Raw genomic sequence first — 22,524 nt, 5'->3', positions numbered from 1 at the left:
CATCAGTGTACTGTCAGACTGTGATACAATGTCAGAATGTTCATCTCTGTGATAAGAGAGCTTATTTTATGAAGACACCTTTGGATGAACAATGACGTTTAGAAAATATATTCTCAGTCTAACAGCACACATGACTCCTCGACCATAAGGGACCTCTTTTTTACAAGGGATTTCCTCGAAACTAACACTTAAAGCAATCTGAAGCCCCTCGAAGGCGGTTAGGTAATTCCATGGGTTCTATGTACAGTGTTGTCTCAGTATTATGAGCGTGTGACTCATTTTTTTTCTCTTTCTTGTGTCTGTGGCAGCTAAATGAAAACCTCGACGTCTTCAAGAGAGGAAACGATGAACGACGTGCGCGTTGTTTGAATTCCAAACAAATCCACTGAATCTCAGGATTAATAAACAGGATGCATCGTATCGAATCGAGCTCGTGAAATCCTCTAGAGGATTAAAAATGCTTGTTAGACACTCGTACAGGCTGCCTCACGCGTTGACCTCGTTATCTATCCTTTGCATTTACTGGGTAATTTGATCTGAACCTATGATGAAGTAAAACATTAGTTGTTTACTTTGATCCAATAATAAGAAATGAAAATATGAAATATGATGATCAATGATTTGCTTACCTATGTAAATGCAAAGGAAAGATCAAGCCATGCAGCCTGTGTGGTATCAAAACAGAACTCCTGAAAATATATTGATAATCTACCCTTCAAGGCCTTTGTACAGCACAGATGGACGTCACAAAGTGAAACTTTCAACACATAAATCTCCTTCATTGCAACAACGTTTTGACTCCCATTGAAGCCACCATTTTGCACAGCCATACTTCCATTTGTTCAATTTCACACGTTGACAAGATGTTCCACTGAACAGTATCCGAAGAGTCCCACGAAGCAGGAAGTTAGTTTGTACAACAGAAGAGGAACAAATAACCAGTCCAGTTCTATTTCTACCTTCGCTTCCACAGTCAGCCTCATCTGATCCATCACCGCAGTGTCTTATGTTATCACAGAGAAAGATGTTGCTGATGCAAGTCCCATCGCAGGCAAAACTCAGCTCTCCACAATCCACTGGATGTTCTGTGCTTCCATTAGACCCACCTCTATTGCCTCCACCTGTATGACTACCACAATTTGATTCATCGCTGCTGTCTTTGCAATCTATAATTCCATTACACACTTGACTCCCTGAGATACAGGTTTCATCGTCGCACAAGTACTGGTCCTGGTTGCACCTGAATCTTTCAGGGATTATAGTCTCTGGCCATTGGATGGTTGTACCAGTAAACAGGTCTCTAAAGATTTCTGTAGTAGTTTCTTTAAGTTCATCCAAATCATTGTTTGTTACTGAAGCATCTTCCTCGCAATCTTCCTCTGAATTCTGATTAAACAAAGAACCACTGTTCCACCAACTGGCTTTCTTATCACCCTTTTTACACTTTTTTGAAGAAGAATCCTTGGTAACAGGTTGGTTTATGAAAGTTGTGACGGTGCTCCACCAAGAGGCAGTTGTTTCCTGCTGGCTGTGTTTCTCTTCCTGGTCCGTGCTCTCCTTAGAATGAAACTCTGCGACGTCCCTTATTGGATAAGTACCGGTTCCTATTTCGAAAAGCGTAGGTTTCACATCGAAGTAAGGCAAAGTGGAGCTCTTCCAGGTAGACTGATCAATCCCAATTGTGGTTTTGTGTTGTTCATTTGAAGTAGATTGCTTGTTCACTCGATTCTTGTGTTTATTCTTCCTTTTTCTACCTTTACCTTTGGGATGCTTATCCTTCCTCCTCCCTTTATCGTGTTTTGGCTTCTTTTTACCAACCTGGCTCTCGATCTTCTCAGTACTAGTGATGATCTCTACTACATCCTGGGGCTCTGTACTGCTGGTGATGCTGTGGATGATCTTTGGAATCTCACTGAATATTTCTGTTGATTGTTCAGTGTCCAAGATCAGCTCAGTACAATTTTCGTCAGCTAAGTCGAAGGGAGTCGTATCTTCCATGCTGATCAGCCCTGAATCCACGTTCTCTTCACTCTTCAGGGTTCCATTATTAAAACTATTCGACTGCTTCTCTTTTTCTTTTTCATACGCTTTCAATTTCTTGTACAATTCCACGCACTTCAAGGTGCAGGGATCAACCTTCCCTTTGGATGCCTGAGTTGTGGAAAGGGATGAGTTTGATGGAACTTCATTGGACAGCCTGTTTTTGCTCAGCAAATCGAGATCAACCTTGGAAATGTTCGAACCAGAGTCGAACAGACCACTCTCCACTTTAACAGACGAATTATTGTACTCGTATCTACCCAGAGCTGTGGAAGAAGTTGAGGCCGATGGTGTGACGCTTCCTGACAAATATCTATGGAAGTAATTAGCAAAGTCCCCACGTTTCTTTGCTTTATAACCGTAAATGTCCTCTCTACTGGACGACCTTTCTTTGGAGACTTCATTTGATCCATAGTTGATAGTTTCAATTGCTTCTGAAGTTGTGGAGGGATCTTCTGAGTTTAACTCTGTAACTTCTTCTGGAAAGATTGTTCGCAAGGATTTATCCAAATCTTCCTTCGAGGATCGTTTGATTTTTAAGGTTTCTGAAGAATCTTCCAATTCTAAGTTGAATTTTGTTGTCTCTTCTTCAGGGATTATAGTCGAGGTTTCATTGAGATCTTCAGAAGACCAGTTGACCTTTGGTGTCTCTACAGAGTCACTGAAATTAGTTTCTTCTTCCACATTCCATTGTGTTGTGTCTTCTGTAGTCATGGAGGTAGTCTTCAACTTCTGGTCGAGATCTTCAGAAAATATTGTGTCATCTGTTAAGGTTGATAAGAAATCATCAGTGAGTTCACTGGTTTCTTCAGTTGCTGATTCTGTGCTTGCTACAGTGGTACTGACTTCGTTTTCCAATTTCTTATTATTTCCTTGCTCAATAAATTGTTCACTCTTTAAAATAGTTGAAGAAGTTCTCTGAAAATTTAGTTCTGTACTTGTTGAGATAGTTAAATTTTCATTCAAAGTAGTTGCTGATGGTGTGGATTCTACCAGAAGCAAAGCTTCAGTTCTCATAGGGATCTCATTCTCGGTTAAAGTATCATTCTTTAAATTCTTCTTGTGTAAACGTTTCCTGTTCTTCTTCCTAGACCTCCTTGACTGAACGTCAGTGGAATTCTTAGGTTTCTTCAGTGGATGCTGAGAATTTCTGGTAGTCTTCAAGTAATTATCTTCAGAAGAGACTGTACTATACATCTCTTCCACCGTTTTTGGACTCTGCATTGTTGAGAATGAATCATTCTTGATATTTTCACCTTGTTTCTTCAATTTCTTCAGGCTCCATCTTTTAGCTGAATTTTCACGTTTACCCATTGGTTCTTTGTTCTTCCACAGCAATCGTTCATCGTTGATCACATTAGACTCAGAATTCCCTGTGATCATGACGAACTATCAAACGTTGAAGTCCTCTGCTTTCTTTTTCAAATAATAACACGAGGAAGAAGGGCCTTAGAAGACCATAAATCCTATTCTTTCAACGAAAAGCACAGAAGAAAAGATGAAGAAGATGAAGAAGAACACAAGTATCAGAATTTCAATCAGATTACAATTTCAGGGTCGAAACCTAAGCAAGAATCTAGCAGTACAGAATTCACCCAGCAACAGGTGTTTGCATTATTAAGTTTCAGCAAAGATTTCATTGTTCCTTCGCTACATTACTTCCTCGAATTCCAAATTATCATTCTGTTTGATTCTTCTTCCATCTTCAACTTCATCCTCACCTAACACACAACTTTTTAAAGAAATCTCCTTCGAACAAACCTCCTACCAAATGGAAACAACTGAACCAGTCGATGATCAACGAACCTCATCAACTAAACAGAGATGACGACCCTTATTCTCGATAAAACAAGTCCTAGCAGGGAGAAGAAATAGAAATTTCTGAGAATCTACCTGGTTGCGAGTGTGGTAGATGTAAAGTGTACATGTGTGTGGGGGTGAGTAGGTGGTGTGAATGGCATAATTACCGCAGTCCCTCTCGTCAGAGCCATCAGAGCACTCCTCCACCCCGTTGCACTGCAACTCGTAACCGATGCACTGGCCGTCCGTACAGCGAAACTTGGCTTCTCCGCAACCTGCTCCACACACCACACTCATGCACATTTAACCCTTTAACGGGACAGTCCACAAGGCAAACATAGGACTGTTTCATCTTATCTTTTACTATCCTCCAGAATACATTTCTTCATGGTTTATGCGATTACTTCAAAGCGATTAGAGGATGAAATATTGTTTTGTTAGGGAGTATTAACATTCTGATGATGAAATTATGAAAGCCCATCGTAACGTCTATCTAATAAATACAATTTATAAACAAAAGGGTGTTATTTATTTCACAGGCTTCCTGGTTATCGGTCGAGGCCCGGTTAAAGGGTTAAAGGCAGAGCGAAGTCGGTCTTTCGATTAACCCCCGTTCCACAGAATAAAACACGCGGTATCCGCTTACAATTCCAAGCGTTTTCCCTTTGTCGCGTTCCTTTTTCCCACTCGACGTGTGTGAAATCAACCATAAGCCGTTGATCTCGCGTTCGTCAATGAAACCACGAAATCCTCTTGCTCGTTATTACGGCGAGTGATCAATGAAATGGTTCGTGATTCGGCTAGCGATGGGCTCGATCCACCTTTCAAATCGTTTCGCGTAAAAAGCATCAAAGAAAACCTTTAAAGTGGCTTTAAAAAAAAAATTTCTGCAAAGAGCTTTCAAAACAATTTTTCTAAACGCTTCGAGGCGTGTTCCTTTTCATTTGGGTATTTTTTATGAATTCTGTGAAACTCCGAGCGATTAAATAGTCGAGCCCAACGCTACAAGGAATTGCAAAAATGATGGAACTGATTGGGGTCAATTTTTGCCGGAGGTAAAAATCTGTCGAAGCGTAGCATGGCGGAAAATTGATCTCTGAGGAAGGGGGAAGAAGTCGCTTCCGGTTGAAGAACGGTCAGCATGGAAAATTGTCAAGCGAACACGTTGAAAACTGGATCCCAGAATGATCTTCGTTCTCGGATCATTCTTTTTTTTTCTGATAAATTAACAATCAAGTCGACGAACTCGATGATCAGAAGAGTTATTATTAAAGGAGTTCCATCAAGCGATTAAATTTAAGGATCAAAGTTAGAGCCAGTTTAAAATCTTCATCTGATTACTGATCGATGCAGCTCCAACGTCGAGGAGTGTTTTTCAATTTGAAAGCAAACTTGAAATTCAATTCTGCAAATCGGAAGAGTTATAAATTACTTGAAATTAAGGAAGACATTTGAAGCAACAGAAATATTGAATTTCCAGGAAAACTGTGTCAGACTTTGAAGCATAAATAGAAAAAAGATATGCATAAAATTACCAATAATGAGAACAGAAGAGAAAGAACTCCCACTCTTCGACGTTGGAAAACATCTGTCAGTACCTCAATGAGAATTCCGGCTCCATTCAAGTTAATTAGTCGCTCGTTACCGTCACAATCAGGCGTGTTGACTTGTTGCATTCGCAATAAGCATGATCGACACACAGTTTAACAGCGAAACTGTTTCCACAATAATGTTCTCCAAACCGCGTTCCATTTGGATCCAGAGATTCTCCCTATTTCTTGGGAACGATTAAAGTTCCTTGCTTATTTATTTAGTAAAAAGATGAAGAGATTCTTTCTTACCGCACTGGTTCTCATCTTCTCCATTGCGACAGTCGATGTACGAGTTGCATCTTTTGTCGATGCTGATGCAGGTCCCATCCAGACACCGGAACTGATCTCCGCTGCAGGTGGTTACTAAAAAGGTAAAAAGTAACATACGTTAGAATTAGAAAATAAATTATGATTCTCGGACAGTTGATCTGAAACATTGGGATAAAATAGAAAATTAACGAAATGAAATAAAACGAAATAAAAAATACCATTGCAATTGTACTCGTCCGAACGATCTCGACAATCCGAACGTCCGTCGCACCTTGCGTTCTCGCTTACGCAACCACCGTCGGAACAGGTGAATTCGTCCGGTCGGCATCGTGCTAATAATTAAAAAAAGAAAAGAGAAACAAAATATATAACGATAAATAAAAACATCGATGAAAACTAAGGCAAGGCGGAATGATTAATTAAGAAGCTATCAGACTTCGAGGCAAAGGCCTGATAGGTCGTTAGAGATGAAACGAACCGGGGATCATTCGTTTATCCTCCGATATCCGTTCACCAGGATAATTAGGCGGCGAAATGAATCGGATTATTCGCGCGGAGTTCCGTTGCGCCTCGACGCGGAAACAAGGATGATAAGGATCCCGAAGAAACGGACGACTCTGAACTCTCCGTACCCGGAGGAGCGTGTAATTAATTACTCGAGAAACAAGGATCCATAATCGAGGGACAAGCGTTATATTCATTCGCTCGAACAGCCTTTCGCTTCGGTTCCAATCGGACACCCACTTTTTTCTCTTATCGGACACTTGTTTCTGTCTACTGGGTGTCTAATATTCTAAATCAATCTTTGCCAATATTAATTACAAACGAAAGCTTAAAAATTTAAGTGAAATTAATTTTCTCTATAATGCAACATAGTTGGACACGCCGGATAATTCAGGATTCGAGTCGTTTCGATCATCGCGGATTAATAGCTACGATTATCCGAGATCTCCCACCCTTCGCTATGAAATATCGTAAAAGTTGTTTCAACAATTTCTTTTTATAATACAGGTGGAATATCTCGGAATATTGTGGTTGAAAGGAGCCGGATACACAAACGCTGTTGACTGTCGCATTAAATGAAACTTTGTGGCATTACAGAGTGATTTAAAAAAAAGTAAGGCTCAAATAAAGAAGAACGAAGAATATTGTTATTCTCGTTACGGATCACTCTATAAAACTACAAAGTTTCATTGAAATTGATGAATAAGGTTTATGGCGTTTCCTCGGAAACAGGTGACAGGATTCTTGCAACAGTCAGTTGGCGAGCCACTTGCGAAACCAAACACGTCCAGGCATGCTTCTTTCTCATTCTCATGCTTTCACAGGCAACATATCGACGCTCGAACGCAGCTTGTTAACGCTTCCTTCCCTCGAAAATCGAATGTATTAGTTTCATACTCATGTTCGAACAATTTTCCTCATCCCTTCCGTTGGTACAATCCATGACCCGATCACATCGTCTGTTTAGAGTCACGCAAAACCCAGGTGTGCATTCAAATTGGTCTTCTCTGCAAGCTGTAATAATCCGCAGAATTCGATCTACTGTGAAATGGTACCTGATTGTTTGCTCGATTTGATGCCAGAGACGAGAGATGACACATACAGCGAAGAATATGCTTTGACGAAGACGTGTAGGGACATATAAGGCAGAACATGTAACGCCACAGTCGTATAAGACAGTAGATTGCAGTAGAAAAATGGACAATGATTCTACTACTTAGCTTATGATCGTATAGTTTTTTAGATGAGGATTTGATAGTCCTTAGACATCGATGGACATACTACTTGGGTCATCTATAATTTAGACTTTTCTTAGTTAAGGGAAAGAGGAGGTTTTAAGTTAGCTTCTGAAGGGAGGTGAGGAGCCCTCTCTAGAATCTAGATTCTCCTTAGGTCCTTGGGTTCTCCTACCAATGGGTCCTTCTTAGATTTTGCTTAGGTTCTCTTAGAGTCCTCCTTAGCTTCTCTCAAAACCAAAAGCCTTACCCTTTCTTGGGCTCTCCTTGAATTTTCCTTAAGTACCTCTTGAGTCCTTAGCTTCTCTCAAAACCAAACTCTCCCTTCCTTTCTTGGGTCCTCCTTGGATTTTGCTTAGGTTCTCTTAGAATCCTCCTTAGCTTCTCCCAAAACCAAAAGCCTTACCCTTTCTTTGGCTCTCCTTGAATTTTCCTTAAGTTCCTCTTGAGTCCTTAGCTTCTCTCAAAATCAAACTCTCCCTTCCTTTCTTGGGTCCTCCTTGGATTTTGCTTAGGTTCTCCAAAGGTTCAGCCAAAACCAATTGGGTCAATCAAAGACTCCTCTCAACCTTCCCAATTAACTAAGAGAAGCCTTAATCATTGATTACTATGTCATAATTTTGCAAGAACATTCACTGCTACATAAAGAAACCTAAAAACCCTCTAACTATCTCTTACGTTCGAGCCAGTGGCATCCCCCTGGAAGGAGGAGTATACTTCCAGAAGAGTCTTCCAGAAGAGTAGCCACCCAATGACTGACCGGATGTCAGACGTAATTCGAACAGACGAAAAAGAGCCAAGACAGAGGGAAGGAAAGTAGTAGGTTTAGAAAAGCAGACGTAGAATTAATTAGTGGGCAGACAGGGGAGGAGCAGGTGAAACGAGCCACCGTTGGCCATTAATTAACACGCACCTGAGGAAATTTCGTGGAAGAGATTATAAATGAACAAGGAGTTACGAGGCTACGTGGTTCTAATTTACGGGGGCAATTAGCTAACGATCGAGGATGAACGACTCTTCGGACGGAGTGCACTCGAAAGAATGAAACGGAAGCACCACCGCACCGTAACACTTGGCCATGCCAGTTTGCCAACGTCTGATGAAGATTCTTTGTAGAACCCTCTACCGAGAAAAAATAACTGAACGTTCCAGCTTCGACAAGCAGATGGATTCGAAATTCTATGCTATTCCCTGCATCGGGCGTGAAGAATCGAACAAGATTTGAAACTTTGAAGGACAATAAATTCTGAACCACCCGGGCTCCAAAGATGCTTCGGAGCTTCTCTCTTTTCCAAACAGAAAGAGGCTCGTAATATTTGAAAATTTAAATACTGTATACCGGCTGTTCTTTTTGTAACCACTACAAAAAAAAAACAAAGATAAAAGCCTTTGAGCCCGTCCTCTGATCTACCGGATTAATTCCGACTCTCTCTGGTAATGCGTTTTCCACGATCGCGTGCAAAGGTGTTGACGACAAAAAAAATGTATATCGCATAAAACGTGACTGTTTAATGGAAACACGGGGACACGCTCGCGATGCTCCCGTGTAATTATTGCGCACGTGAGAATCGTGCTTCGCATGTCGAGCGACAAACGCGGGACGGTTGAAGAAATTCGTTTAACCAGTCGAAAGGAGAAAATTGAAAAAGAATCCTTTTAAAAATCGTTCCGCTTTGTCTTCATTAATTGCTCCTTGTCTCAAACTGTACCAGGAACACCGGGTATATAAATCTGTACACGCAATCAGATTTCTGTTTACCAAGTTTCTTTCATCATTGCTGCCTGAAAATGGCAGATCTTTTTAAACGCCGGTTTAAACGTGTAATGAAGTTTCGAAGTTCAAAATATTGACGGAATTGGACTCGTTCGGCGAACAATACGTTAACCGTGACAATACCTCAATTTTCGCAGCACGATATCGCCTTGTTCGTCAATGACCCATTTTCCTTTTCACGCCTACGGTTGCCTTGATCTTATCGCGGTGATAACTGGCACGCATATTTTTCGCTAAGGAAGAATTTCCGTCGAAGAAACAGACGACGAAAATCGCGAAGAGAGTATAATAAAAGTATAGCAAACGCTTGATAACTGGCCGCTCGATAACTTTCCGCAGAGATCTATTACTACTAATGCTAATCACATGTCTCCGGTACATTATCTATCTTTTCAGTGCCGTATTATATTTAAGCTTTTTGGTGGAGGAAATTGTCGAACTTCCCTTTCCCAGAAATTTCCTCCCCTACCAGCCCCCAGCGCGGCTACTTATCAAGGGTCTAACGTATCTCGGTTTGCACCAGTCTGTAGCCGAGCGGCAAAAATGACCGCAAGTTATCGGGCCGTAACGAAGTGAAAAGTTCGCCAATGGAATTCGTGAAATCAAGCAAGAAGTAAATATTCTTTCACCGAGAAAAACGTGATCGCACGGGCCGTACGGTGAAAAAAGCGTCGAAATTAATTCGATTCCGCGAAAGCAACGAATCGAACGGTACGTGAGGCCACGGCCGCACGGAATCCAGTTACGATTTAACGCGATTTGCCAACACCAAATGGGTGTCCGCACGCTGGCACGCTCGATCGTCGAATATCTCGACCTCGAAATTGGCAAACGTGCCCCGCGAGAAAGCACGCGAACGCGTGACACGCCTCGGCAATAAAGTTCAAACAGATCCTCCGACTTTCTGACATCATCTCAGGTTCAAGGCTCGCTACGCTCGTTGGGATGAATTGCAAATACCGATGGTTCACGATGGAATCTCGATAACCTTTCCTCATTCAACTGGTCTTCGGGTTGGAAACTCATTCAGAATGTATCTTAAGGTCAGCATTTCCAGTAGTGGATTCTTTAGACTATGATGCAAGGTACATTTCAAAATGAACAAACAATTCTAGTTGATTCATCAAAGAAGACTTCAACGGTTTTACCTCGAATGATTCAACTAACTCTACTGTTCTCTACCTAACGTTCCCTGCTCCTCCTTTTTGTAATTTGTCACCAGACTTCATTAGTGGCATTAATACCGAAGCCGGAAAAACGAGCAACGCTCCCGCAGCCGAATTTAAGGCACCCCCTGTTGCCGAACGAGATTTACTCGCGTTTATTAAGCCGCTCTAATAATCGGCTGCAATTTTAATCCGACGTTAATCTCCAGCCGGGTTTGCTCGGCCCTTACCGCGGCCTGTGCCCTGGAATTTCACCCGTTTTCATCGGTTTAATCCAATTCTGACTGGTGATGGACCCTCGGTGAAACACGTGGACGTACGTGTTCCGAGGAAATACGTTGTTCTATTTTTCACGAAACTAATTTTACCATGCGGTAAAATAATGTGAAACAGAGAAGAGATTCTAATTTCTGTTCCAGTAGTAGTTAACAATGTAAAAACAGTATGGGTTAATCCTCGTCTGAATGTTTCAGAAAACTTGCCTGTACGTTGTCGACACGGGCCAAAAATGAGGGGCAAAGTGTCGCTAAGGGGTGGTTAACCGTGGACGTGGCATCGTCAGAGCGTGCCTCTGCAAAAGGCGATGGAAATAATAAGGGGTTGGAAAGACAGGAAGACAGAGGGTGGCCGAGGGAGGGGCAACAAGTGCAATGGCCTGGAAACACTAGGCCAACCACTTCCCCCATACCCCTCGGCTAGCTACCTTCTCTCTCTGATCACGCTATTGTTATTATTGTCACAGCTATTGTAATTATTCAGCTCATCGTAATACCTGCTCGTTCGCGATTAACTCTGCCGTAGTCGCATGCTAACTTAATGATAACCAGCGATAAAATATAGAATTCTTGCATCGTACCAGGGCTGCTGATCAGGAAATACAGGTTGAGAATCCAATGTTTGAATGAAAACGAACAAGATAGCTAGGAACTAACTGGATGAATATGAATTGAAAGAACATTTGGAGTGTGAGATGAAGTATTGAGATGAGCATTGAGGTACTTTATAAAATGTTTGAAAAAGAGTATAGATAATACCTTCTTGGATTCAATAACGACTGAAACTTGCTGACAATTTTGCTGAAGAACATAAGTGCACGAGAATTGTGTTAGTAATAGCTTTGTTTGAAAACACGCGAGTGAGTTATATCATTACGTGTACCATATATCATCCTCTGTGTAATTTAACAAGCAAATCAAAAGAATGTTAAAAAACAAATTCGACAGTAAAATAAACAAAGAATTTGAACCATTGACGCGGCAATTACAATTAATCTGAGCGAGAAGAATTATTCACAAAAGCGTGGGGACCGCAGAATTGCGACCCTTTCGAGGAATTAATTAAAAAAACAAAACACACTCGCGACAGCTGACGTTTTTCGATAAAAAAAAAGAGCGCCCAGACCTGCCGCGTCAATTCAAAACTGCAACGAACACGTGCAAGCAGTCAACATGGATGCATCATACATGCACACACACGCGCGCACTGAAATTAAGAAAACCCCGGTTACAATACGTGCAACAATAAAGAAATAATAATAACAACAGTTCTTTTCACGTGTGTATTTTGTGTACTCACGGCAGTTAAGCTCGTCGGTGCGGTCGCGACAATCCTCGACGCCATTGCAATGTGCACTGCTGTCGATGCACTGGCCGTTTCTGCATTTGAATTGCGTGGAGGTGCAAGCTGCGCATAAAAGAAAAAAGGGAAACGTGAAATTAGGTGCATGGAATTATCAAATGTTCTTTTGTATCAGACATTCCCGGCGTTAGATTTGTCCGTTCGATAAATTAAACAACAGTTCCTGTTTTAACCGACATTTTGAATTCATAAACTGTGGAGGTTATTTATCAGTCTCGATGAAAATTTCATAGCTCCATAACGAATCGAATCCACATTTGATACCACGGTTTCTGATTTCAAATAAGCGTATCGATTCGAATCTATACGGTCGCAGAATATTCCTGCTGTAAAATAATAACCTAACTTATTTTAAGTTTCAAATTTTAATGTACGAGCTACTGCGCATGTCCGCTGCGCAAGTAACGCGCATGTCCGCTGCGCAAGTAACGCGCACGCTTGGATAACCTACATTCGTAAGTTTGTAAAATGAGAGGTTAATATGATTTAGTAAGCGAAAAAATCAGCACAGTTTAGAGACGATAAAAATAAAATCTTTACTCTTTGACGCTTTCGTTTACAAAGAAGGGTGGTACTCGAATTTCTATTTGATGTACTGAGGGAACAGATCCAATAATGCCGCACGCTCGACGTTTAATATTCGTGGGGTAGCTACGACGAAAAGAATCAGGTTTCAAAGACGAAATCGTATGCACGGGATCGATATCTTCTATAAACTTCTAGTATTTCTTAACCTGTTTGCCGATTGATAAAACACAGTGAAATATAGAACCGAAGAAAGTATTTGTTTACCGAGTTTGATTATAAATTGTCTTATTTAATCGTCTTATCTTATTTCTAAAATTTGATATGTATATCCTTTTATTTTTTAATAAGCTTATCATATTTATTCCTCCATCTCCTTTCATGCCATTTAAAATTTTTCAAACGCCACTGGCTCCCCCCTTAATGCGTGTCATTAATGGGAACTATTTTTTAATGTACGACGTGACACATTATTTAGGCGCAGATAGGACCAATGAAATCATCAGCAGAAAAATCAAATAAAATGGCGTCAATGAGATATTTTTCATCTCAGTTTTTTCGGCCAGTTAACCTGAACGCAGCGATTTGTTATCAACTCTCGCTACTCTCGTATTGCTGTCGAAAGTGCTTGGAATTCGTACGTATTGCATTTCAGATAAACACAAGCCGCGAGTCGGTCCAGTTTCATCCCGGTCGACGGTGCACGCCGGATATGCTTTGGTCCGTTTCCACTTCCGCGATACGAATCCGTTGACTACGGTGTTGTTTCAGCAATTGGATCGACATCGGGCCATCTCGTTTTCGCAATTATGTCGTGTTCATTCGAGACAATCCGCTTTGGATAACGTTACAGCGACGCGTATAAAATGCTTGGAGTCGCGTTTCGCTGGTCAAACCTATTTTCCACGTTCCCGCGCTCGATTTACACCGGTATTGTTACCGACCGATGTTAACACGTCGAGCGATCTATCGATTCTCGTTTCCCCCATTTTGAAAAATATTAAACGGCCATTTTATCTACGTATAACCTAAAAATAGACTACAATTAACCTGAATCCAACGATTGTGGAATGAAAAATGCAAAATAACTTAAGTTGTTTAACCCATTAACTTCCAAACTTTTATTTTTCATATTTTTATTTAACATTTTATTTAATATAATCCTAGCGATAAAAAAAATATTTAGGGATCGTGGTAGCAAATGGGTTAATTAAATCAAATATTAAGTTACTTAGAATCACGTATCTGTTAACCACAATTTAATTGTCAACAGGCTTACAAAGAGACACTCGAGATTATCCTGTTTCAGGATCCCCGCAGTAGCACGTGGTTAGATGGGGAAAGGGAAGATTCATAGCAACAGAGTCAGGGTTAAGAAGGGCTCCCGTTGGAGTCTTCATGGCGATACGTTGGTAAATGACGAACCCAGTGTCGAGTGGGGTGATTGAATAGCAGTCTCCCGTGTCACAAAGCATACCTGATCCCCCTCTGCTCGTCAAAACCTGATCTCATCTTCTGTTCTACACATTCTTATTCCCCAACGCCGCATATTACGAAACCCCATCAAACGGTGCGGCTTCGAGTTGTAGGATTTCAAACGTCCAGCCAACTTTAAACGTTGAATTTCGAGATTGTTGATACAATACCGATGGAGGGTTCTATTTTCGAGGCTGTTGAACGTTCGCCACTATATCCAACCGAAGACACGAAGGCTGCGTCGTGAAATTCCGTATAATCCAGTCGCATCGTAACGCGGCATTAACATCTTTATCGAAAACAAGGGGAACAGGGCGGGTGAACCGCGGGAGAGTGAAATATTGAGGCAGCAGCTTAAGGCGGATGGAAAAGTTTGCACGGTTCTTCCCCCTTTTTTTTTTTTCTCCATGCTCTAAAGATGCATGAGAGCGTGTCTCGCGGTTGGAAAAGCCCGCCTTTACCCTGCACCATTTTACAACCGCGATTCTCTTATCGCGTCCTCCACCTCCCAACGTCACACCTCTCGCCTTTCCCTTCGATCATCACTATTTAAAGCTCGAGAAGTTCGGGAAATTGCCGGCACAGCCGTGTTGTAACCACTTTGACGCGGCAGCTTTATCGTCTGCTGGGAACACTCGTTTACAGGGCCTTGAAACCATCGAGCAACGCGATTCCTTGCGTCATTTGTCAGCTAATGGTCATTGACTACCGTTCAACTTCTCCTTAGCGCCGTTCCTCATCCATCTCTGTCAATTTGCGCTGAATCCAGAATCGTCCGACACGGGATTACAGGGTTTGATACCCAAACGATCATCCTCCTGGCACGCATTTTTCGACTGTTAATCAATCAAAGCTTCCCTCGTTTGTGAACGGTGTTTAACCATTCAGAAGATTGCGGACCAGTTGAATGGAGGGAGATCAATTACGGACGACAGGGAATATAACTCTGGACCAAGAACCTTGCCCCGTGTCCCTTTTTCACCAACAGTGTTCACAGTTTTTCGACTGTCATAACGAGGACATTAGTATCGCGTGCAACAGCCCGTGCAACACTCAGCGCAGCTTTTTCATACGGCTACCACGAAGAAAGTAGCCGGGAAATGATGTTCCAGATAGGAGACGGTGAATTAATTTTCCATCCAAGCAGTCCTGCGACACTCCTGAGATTTTTCAGCTGAATAAATTATTTTATACGTATTCGGGAACTCGATACGTCGATTGGTATACGATTCTATAATGGAATTGAAACGGTGTCGGGAGGGAACAGACAGTGAAGATCGTGTCGCATCCCTGAAACGCGGGGTTGGCAGGCGAGAGGTGGATGGGAAACACCGTAGGGACTAAACTTTGCCCGCTAGCAGTCCATTAGAAGCGCACGGACGATTTAGCAGAGAGGGGCTGCTCTCGCTTTTCTAGTCTGCCTTTTAGGTCCAGCAATTTGATGCTCCGGCTTCGCCTGTCATGCTAATATCCTAAGCTTTATATCGAGTCGAGTTTTTCCCGGTTCTGATGTATGTTTCCGGGTAAGGGTACCTGTGGGACGCGTCGTTGAACACTCTGCATATTACTTTTTATTGTACGTTACTGGAAGATTTTTCTTCCATGATATTCTGTTGTTGCGGAAGAGATAGCAACATTACAAATTATTGTTATTATTCAAAGGATAGAAGGGCTGTTGGAACATTTGGTGAGAAATAATTTTTCAATTAATTTATAATAAAAAATGAAGGCTACATGAATTTAGTCGATGTCTCAGATGAGCTTACTATCAGAATGATTGATTAATTGAATGAAATATGCTTCGGTAAATGTAGTACGAGCACAATGGAAAGTTTCTTGAAAAGAAGCAACAACGTTTTGCGGGCTCGGGGAAAAAAACTGCCTAGCACACTAAACTCACCTCGTTTCAGAGAACACTCGCGTGATTTAACGGATAACGAGTTCGGGTTTGCTCGTCCTAATGAGACACGGAAACAGAAAGGGCGTGATTTCCCTTCGAGTAAAGAACCAATGGTGTTGTGCTTTTTTACAAGCTCAGCCAGCTTGTGTTTCCTTAAAACTAATCATTATTTCATTGTTACATATCGAATGATCGATGTAAAGTCCGGCACAATTTCGTGACATAAAAATGGCACTTGCTGTATACCAAAGAAAATTACTGTATAAATGTATCATTAATAGTTTTAATATAAAATAATTAATTCGTTGATAATTTGGATAGTTATTTTTATTAGACTTTAAGCTTTAAATTGATGTGCCATAAGTGTTATTCCCCAATAATTTTATGTCATGAAATCATTGATACGTGGTGGGAGTTCTATTGCTCGACATTATCATCACGTAAACAATAATCGTTACAGAAAAATGAGCATCGATTTGGTAAATGAATTTGCATGAAAAATCACTGTTCGATGGGTAACGAGCGTCCACCGAGTCAAGCAGATATATGAACGCAATATATAAAGTCATATTCCCCGTCATACAGTGAAGCGCGAGGAGGGGTTGTAAAACGTGAGAGCCAGCCTGTACACGCCAGGGATTCGACATATTTTAGTGGCCGATTTGCAATTTAAACGTTATAATTAATGACGTTCTGTCGCGAACCGCGAACGTGAGGGGAAAAAATAATTTTGCACGTGGACCGAGGGGATGATAATCGTTCGGATTCGCTGCTGGAGAAACGATTTCGTAAGATTTCCTGTTGCTCTAATATCGTCATGCTGAATATTAGCATATATGTATTTCATCGTGAAAATTATCGAGAATAATTTATCTCCTTTTTGTCAGGAATATTATAGAAAGAAGGGTTGCAACTAAACATACATTTACCAAGCACAAGAATGAAATATTAAAAATTCTTGTATTGGATTTAGCCAAAGAAAGGAGCGATCTGAATAAAAGATGGGACATGAAATCGGGGGTCCAATAAAAATAGAATAAAGAGGGTGAAATCAAGAGGGACGAAATCGATAAATAAATCCTCGGCTCTTCAATCATGTGCACAATGAACCCGTGGCACCGACTGCCGCAATCGATAACTCGTTTACAATTAATTTTTCCGTCGAATGACAAATACTTTTCTTTATTCTTGTATTAGATTTCTTAGAAAGTTACGGGTATTCGAAGCACAAATTTTTGAAAGGATGAGAACAAATGTAAATTTCCGGTATGAAGAAAGGAAATTTTTATCTTCCTCTTCTTCTTTTTTTTTTTTGTATAGTAGCAATTTATTATGAAAGACCGTGAGTATTTCTAGAGCGTGAAACATCTAGTCTTTGGCGCGTGCAAAATCAACCGCGTAATCTACGCCCGCCTGTATGCGTAAACTTCGCGATAACCACGATTAAACGTACGTCTCTCGGTCGCTTATCGCGATCCAGCCCGGCATAATTCCCGTTTCCACGCTCGGATCATTGCTATCTCGTGAAATCCAACGCGAAATGGCTCGCGGCCCTTCTCGAAAAACGCCACTTCCGACCCTGACGAGCTGCTACACACGACACCCTTTCATTCTTTTAATTCCACCGTGAAAAAAGTAGATCCGATCGTCCAACGACTTCTATCTAAAATCTCTGTTTCCTGGTTTATGAGGTATTAATGACTCAGGAATGCTAATCATGATTGATCTGTGATATTAGAATGTAGATCATATTTGAAACACTTTAAGGATAATGTAAGTATATTTTCTTTTTTAATGCAACTATCGAAAATAAGTATTTGGAAGATTGGAGGTACCAGGAAGTTCCTTGATTCTGGAAGAAGTTATAGCAGTAGTTTGCATATTCACCACCAGAGGGATACTCCAACAGCAGCTTTCTCACAAGTACTCATCAAGCTATTCGTCTCCTATACCCTATCCAAAGCATTAGACTGTTAAATTTCATTTAGCAGACTTCATCCCAACATAAATTAGTTGTACAACAGAAACTAATAGTTTCTATAATCGCCACCAGAGGGATACTCCAACATCAACTTTCTCACAAGTACTGCTCAAGCTATCCATCTCCTATACCCTATCCAAAGACTATTAAGATTCAAAAAAATAAATTCATTTATCAGACCCAAGACAAGATTCTAAATAAAATTGAAAAAAGACAGGAATGAAACAAAATTTCATTGACATATTAAATGGAAGACTTATAAGGAAAGGTGAAGTCCTCCTCTTAATTCACCCAAGTGACTTGTATCCACTGAAAGAATTAAGAAGTATCCCAAACACCCAGCATCGAAGTCACTCGGAAAGTAAGCTGAGGGAGCGACTGATTTATCCTCCTGTCGGAACGGCGCTTCGTATAGTCATCGACGGGGGTCAGTGATGCAACGATGACGTCCAGGCGTAGTTTCGACAACGATCACGGTAAAACAGGGCTCGGTACACAGCCTCTTTCCGCCCTCGAGTGTCGTAAATAACGTCCAGGTGAAACGAATTGTCGATAAATAAATGCTCGAGCCGTGGATACGGTGTGACACGCGTGGGTGGACAGCAGCAGCCAGCTTGGGGATCGTTATTTCATAACAGGTCACGCTATCGTTTGTTCACCGAGCGTTATATACACCTCTCTTTCACCTCTATCTCGTCCCACTTCGTTTCGTTTCGTTTCGTATCGTCAAAGTGACGCGTGGTTTATTCTTCGCGTACGCAATTAGAATTCATCGAACCGTCGTTCGTATCTACAGCTTTCTATCATCGGCCTCTGTACTGGATGAAGTTTGCTTTTTCCAAAACTTCCTCCGCAATTCGGCACCGTCTATTTTTGATCTTGCTTTCCCGACGATGTTTGTTTGGACGTTTTGACAAGTTTGTCGATAAACTTCGATTTTGCATATGCTACCACTTTCGTGGTTTATTTTAACCGGTTTTCGCTTATCGTCGCTGTTACGAAACTTTGATTTTCCGGACAGTTCAGCTGGAATAATTTACTCCGGGGGATATTTTCAGGACGGCAGTTCGCTAACGGATATCTTTTTATCAGAGGCGCCGTTGGAATTTTTTCAGCTAAGCAGTTTACTCCTGAGGAGGTATCGCATTTTACTGCATCCGCAACAGATAGAGCGAAAGAAGGCTCCGCTGTCTGGTTTCTCCCGCTGTCGGGACACGTTTCCACGATTAAGCAGTCCACGGAACATTTATTTATGAACACCGTCGTTGTTTCTTTTTTACAACAGCCCAGAATGATACCGTGGAACTTCACTTTTCGTCAAAACTTGCTAACTTCAGGAATATTTTAGGCGACAGCGTTTAACTGGCTGCGGAAGACGAGCTTGAAGGGTCGATACAATTTTCATGCAAAAATGGTGTGCTGTCGGTTTATAACCGTGCACGAATTATTTTTTAAACACTCCTACCAAACTTTCGTTCCTCCTTTCCATTAACCTCGATAATGCATCTATTATCGTTTGAAAACGTGGAAAACAATGGAAACGGGAATAGCTTCACGAATGTGTACAATAATTTGATTGAAAAATTGGGTCGATAAATCATACGGATACACCCTTTTAGATATCTCTGAATTTTTCAAAGGGATTTTTATTCCCAAAGAGTTTCATTATTAGAAAAACCTTCTGTTCTCTATCTTCGGAAATTTTTCATTATTCTCTACTTTCGTGATTAATATTTCCCTTTAAATATCCTGGATTCGGTCACTTTTACCCTATCGGTTCAATCGTATGCTGATCGCGTACGAGTTCGAATAATTGCCAACAACGACGCGTGTTCCCCTCTTTGTGTGCCTGCTTTCCCGTTCGACAATGCACAGTTAATTAGCAGTGTCGCATAAGTTAAAGGTGTAATCATGCGTACATTCCGTTACGGTGTGCTCAACTAAAAATACCTTCATTTTCTTTCGTGGATGCCTGAAGAACCGTACACGAGCGGGAGAGTAAAGTAAAGGGGATCGATGGGTGCTTACATGCATCGTCGGTTATGTCACGGAATCGAGTGTTGCACGCGATGAGTTCATCGGGTAGGGAACACTATCGAGGAGACGTATCGCGGGAAACGCGGCTGACATCACCTTCCGTTCGTTGGATATCTCATCTTTTTTGCTCATCGAGAAGATGAGTTAGAACCACAGGAATCTACCTCTATTATTATACAACACTTTAACTTCTGGTGCGCGCGGTCATAGGGAAAGAAAACCGCAAGGAACGCGATTATATTGGCAATCGTGCGGAGTCACGTGCGGCCACCTGATTCACTAGGGGAGATTAGTACTACACACCAGGGAGCTAAGGGCGGAGAGTGTGGGGTTTTTAGAACCTTAATTATCGGATGGGGTTAATTTATAGAACCTTTTAGTGGTTCGATATGGTGTTATTTCGGGATTTTAGAGAAATATTCGAGAGAAAAATCAAAGAAAAATATTTTTTTACAAATTCAATAGAGCGGGATTCGAACTCACGATCTTTGGATTCGAAGAATACCTGCGCCTTAACCATCGTCGCCAATGAACCCTACACTAAACACTAATTTAATACTTTTTTATAAATCAATTATATGGTGTTTTTTAAGTATTGTTCGGAATGTATCAGCAAATGTTGACGTTACATAGTACAATGGTGCGCGGCTAGAAATGGAGCGACCACTTTAAGGCTAATTGTTCATCAAGCCACGCTTTTCCTTGGAAATGATTTGTCGCTTCTTGATTAGAGGATGGATCAGGTTTCCTAGCAAACATCGACTCTTTGATGTCGTTTTCCAAGTACCAACGTGGGAGAGCCGACAGGCGTTAAGATTCTGTGTCAATATCGTGGAATATTCTAATTAATTTCATAGTCTGCGAGGAAAGTGTATCAACATCGTACGTGTTAAACGTTATTATTAGTAGCGTCAGACGTGTTGCGGAGGAGGTGGCAAACAGTGAATCAGTTTCTGCCTCGACTAATCGCCTCTCCTCTCTTGTCTACAATGACGATGATTGGCAGGTTGACGTTTTGATTGCTACCTCAAACACAGGAAGTTCTTGGGAATGATGATTGACCTTGCGTTTGGCTTTCTTGCGATCTTGCCATTAGACTTTTTATTGTTAGAATTTTCAGTTTACATTGCTCTAATGTATTCTAAATTTGAAAAATTAACCATTCTCTATTCTATCGTCAGAATAGTAAAAGAAAAACAACTGAATATTACGAGTTTCGTATCTAAAACCGTCGATGGTTCATTATTAACATATAGAATTATTTTAAACAGACATCTCTATTTTACAGCTACATTTAAGGTAGCTATACTTACTCCATCGATTCCTAATTTAGCAACATTAAAAATGGACCCTCTGTTACATATTTCAGTCTTGCCTTCTCATTTTATTATTCACCTACACGTCCTGTTATCGTTTACTCGTGGGTGTGAACCAACGAGAATGAAGTTATTTTACGAAATTCTTGTTCAAACGTGGGTCTGAATGGACCCACACGAATGTAAATTATTAGAAATTCAGATTCTACGTTTTGTAAGTTTTCAAAAGATTCAGCCTACGAGACAATAAAAACTTGACTTAAAAATTTTAGAAAGTCTTTGTTGAATTTCAAACTGAAATTTATTAGAAGACTCGAGTCCATTGAATTTCCAAGAACTGATGTTCGAACAATAATCTCCATTAAAACAAGCTATAATCAGTCCAATGCAACAGGTATCAGAATACCCATGTTTCCTGCAAGTTCATCATCCATCTGGGGATGTAACTCATGTATGTTAACTCGACCTAACCCAAGCTGAAGAATAACCAAAACTCATTATCTCGGCTCATTTTCATAAAGAATCAAGTCAGACGTTTATGTCCATCATTTGGCCGGAAGGGGTTAACCATGTTTACGATCGCATTAGCGTTACGCCGACCATCAACGCGCTGATGTTTTCTAAACTAGCATCGCGCGACCAATCCGAGATGCGCTGGTATATCGTCGATGCGACAATAAAGTTTTTACATACCGCAAATGCGTTAAATTTACGACGCGCCTCTAATTACGATCGCACTTTGTTTTCTGCTCGTTTTCTTTTTTTTTTTCTTCTTCTCCGGTATCCAGCGGTGACATCAGCTGCGCACGAGCCGCTAATTTTTCCCGCTGCTCGACAGCCCGACACCCACGGCCACGAGGATGACGAGATCGAGCCGACTTACACTCGAGCTGCCTTTTAATTAACGCGGATCGTGGGTGTTCCACGCGGCTCAATTCGCTCGAATGCGACGCGAGGAAACTGTGAGGCCAGCTATTCAATTATGCATCAGGCTGGAGAAGAATCTCGCGCGGGTTCGATGACGATTTGGGCGGAAATCTGTTTAAGTACATGCACGCGTCGAGCGGAGTTCGTTACCCCGTTTAGATTGGGATCTCGGCTCGCTTCGGCCTTTGACTTCTTATTCCGAGTGCGAGCCACGTTGCTAACTGTTGAATTCCCTTTGGTACACGACGTTGCATTTGTGACCTTCTCTACTTACGTATTTTGTTCTACACGGCTCGACCTTTGGTGTCTCTTTAAAAGGGCCGACGATGCCCAGATTTATTCA

At 41.3% G+C, this 22,524-nt stretch overlaps 1 protein-coding gene across 2 annotated transcripts in view; it reads right to left on the bottom strand.

Annotated features, from left to right (window-relative positions):
• The window catches only part of LOC114879957 (basement membrane-specific heparan sulfate proteoglycan core protein), a 97,068-nt gene that overhangs the window by 24,880 nt on the left and 49,664 nt on the right, over positions 1 to 22,524 (bottom strand). For both annotated transcript variants that reach the window (XM_029195404.2, XM_029195413.2), the window contains exons 10-15: positions 11,957 to 12,064; positions 7,104 to 7,220; positions 5,921 to 6,034; positions 5,682 to 5,795; positions 4,008 to 4,115; positions 960 to 3,413 (exon numbers count right to left, since the gene is read on the bottom strand). In XM_029195404.2, coding sequence (XP_029051237.2) covers positions 960 to 3,413; positions 4,008 to 4,115; positions 5,682 to 5,795; positions 5,921 to 6,034; positions 7,104 to 7,220; positions 11,957 to 12,064 — 3,015 coding nt within the window. The remainder of the gene's footprint in view (positions 1 to 959; positions 3,414 to 4,007; positions 4,116 to 5,681; positions 5,796 to 5,920; positions 6,035 to 7,103; positions 7,221 to 11,956; positions 12,065 to 22,524) is intronic.

Source organism: Osmia bicornis, chromosome 16 (assembly GCF_907164935.1).
Source record: "Osmia bicornis bicornis chromosome 16, iOsmBic2.1, whole genome shotgun sequence".
In the NCBI taxonomy this organism is placed as follows: domain Eukaryota; kingdom Metazoa; phylum Arthropoda; class Insecta; order Hymenoptera; family Megachilidae; genus Osmia; species Osmia bicornis.
This window is presented reverse-complemented; position numbering and strand designations above follow the sequence as displayed.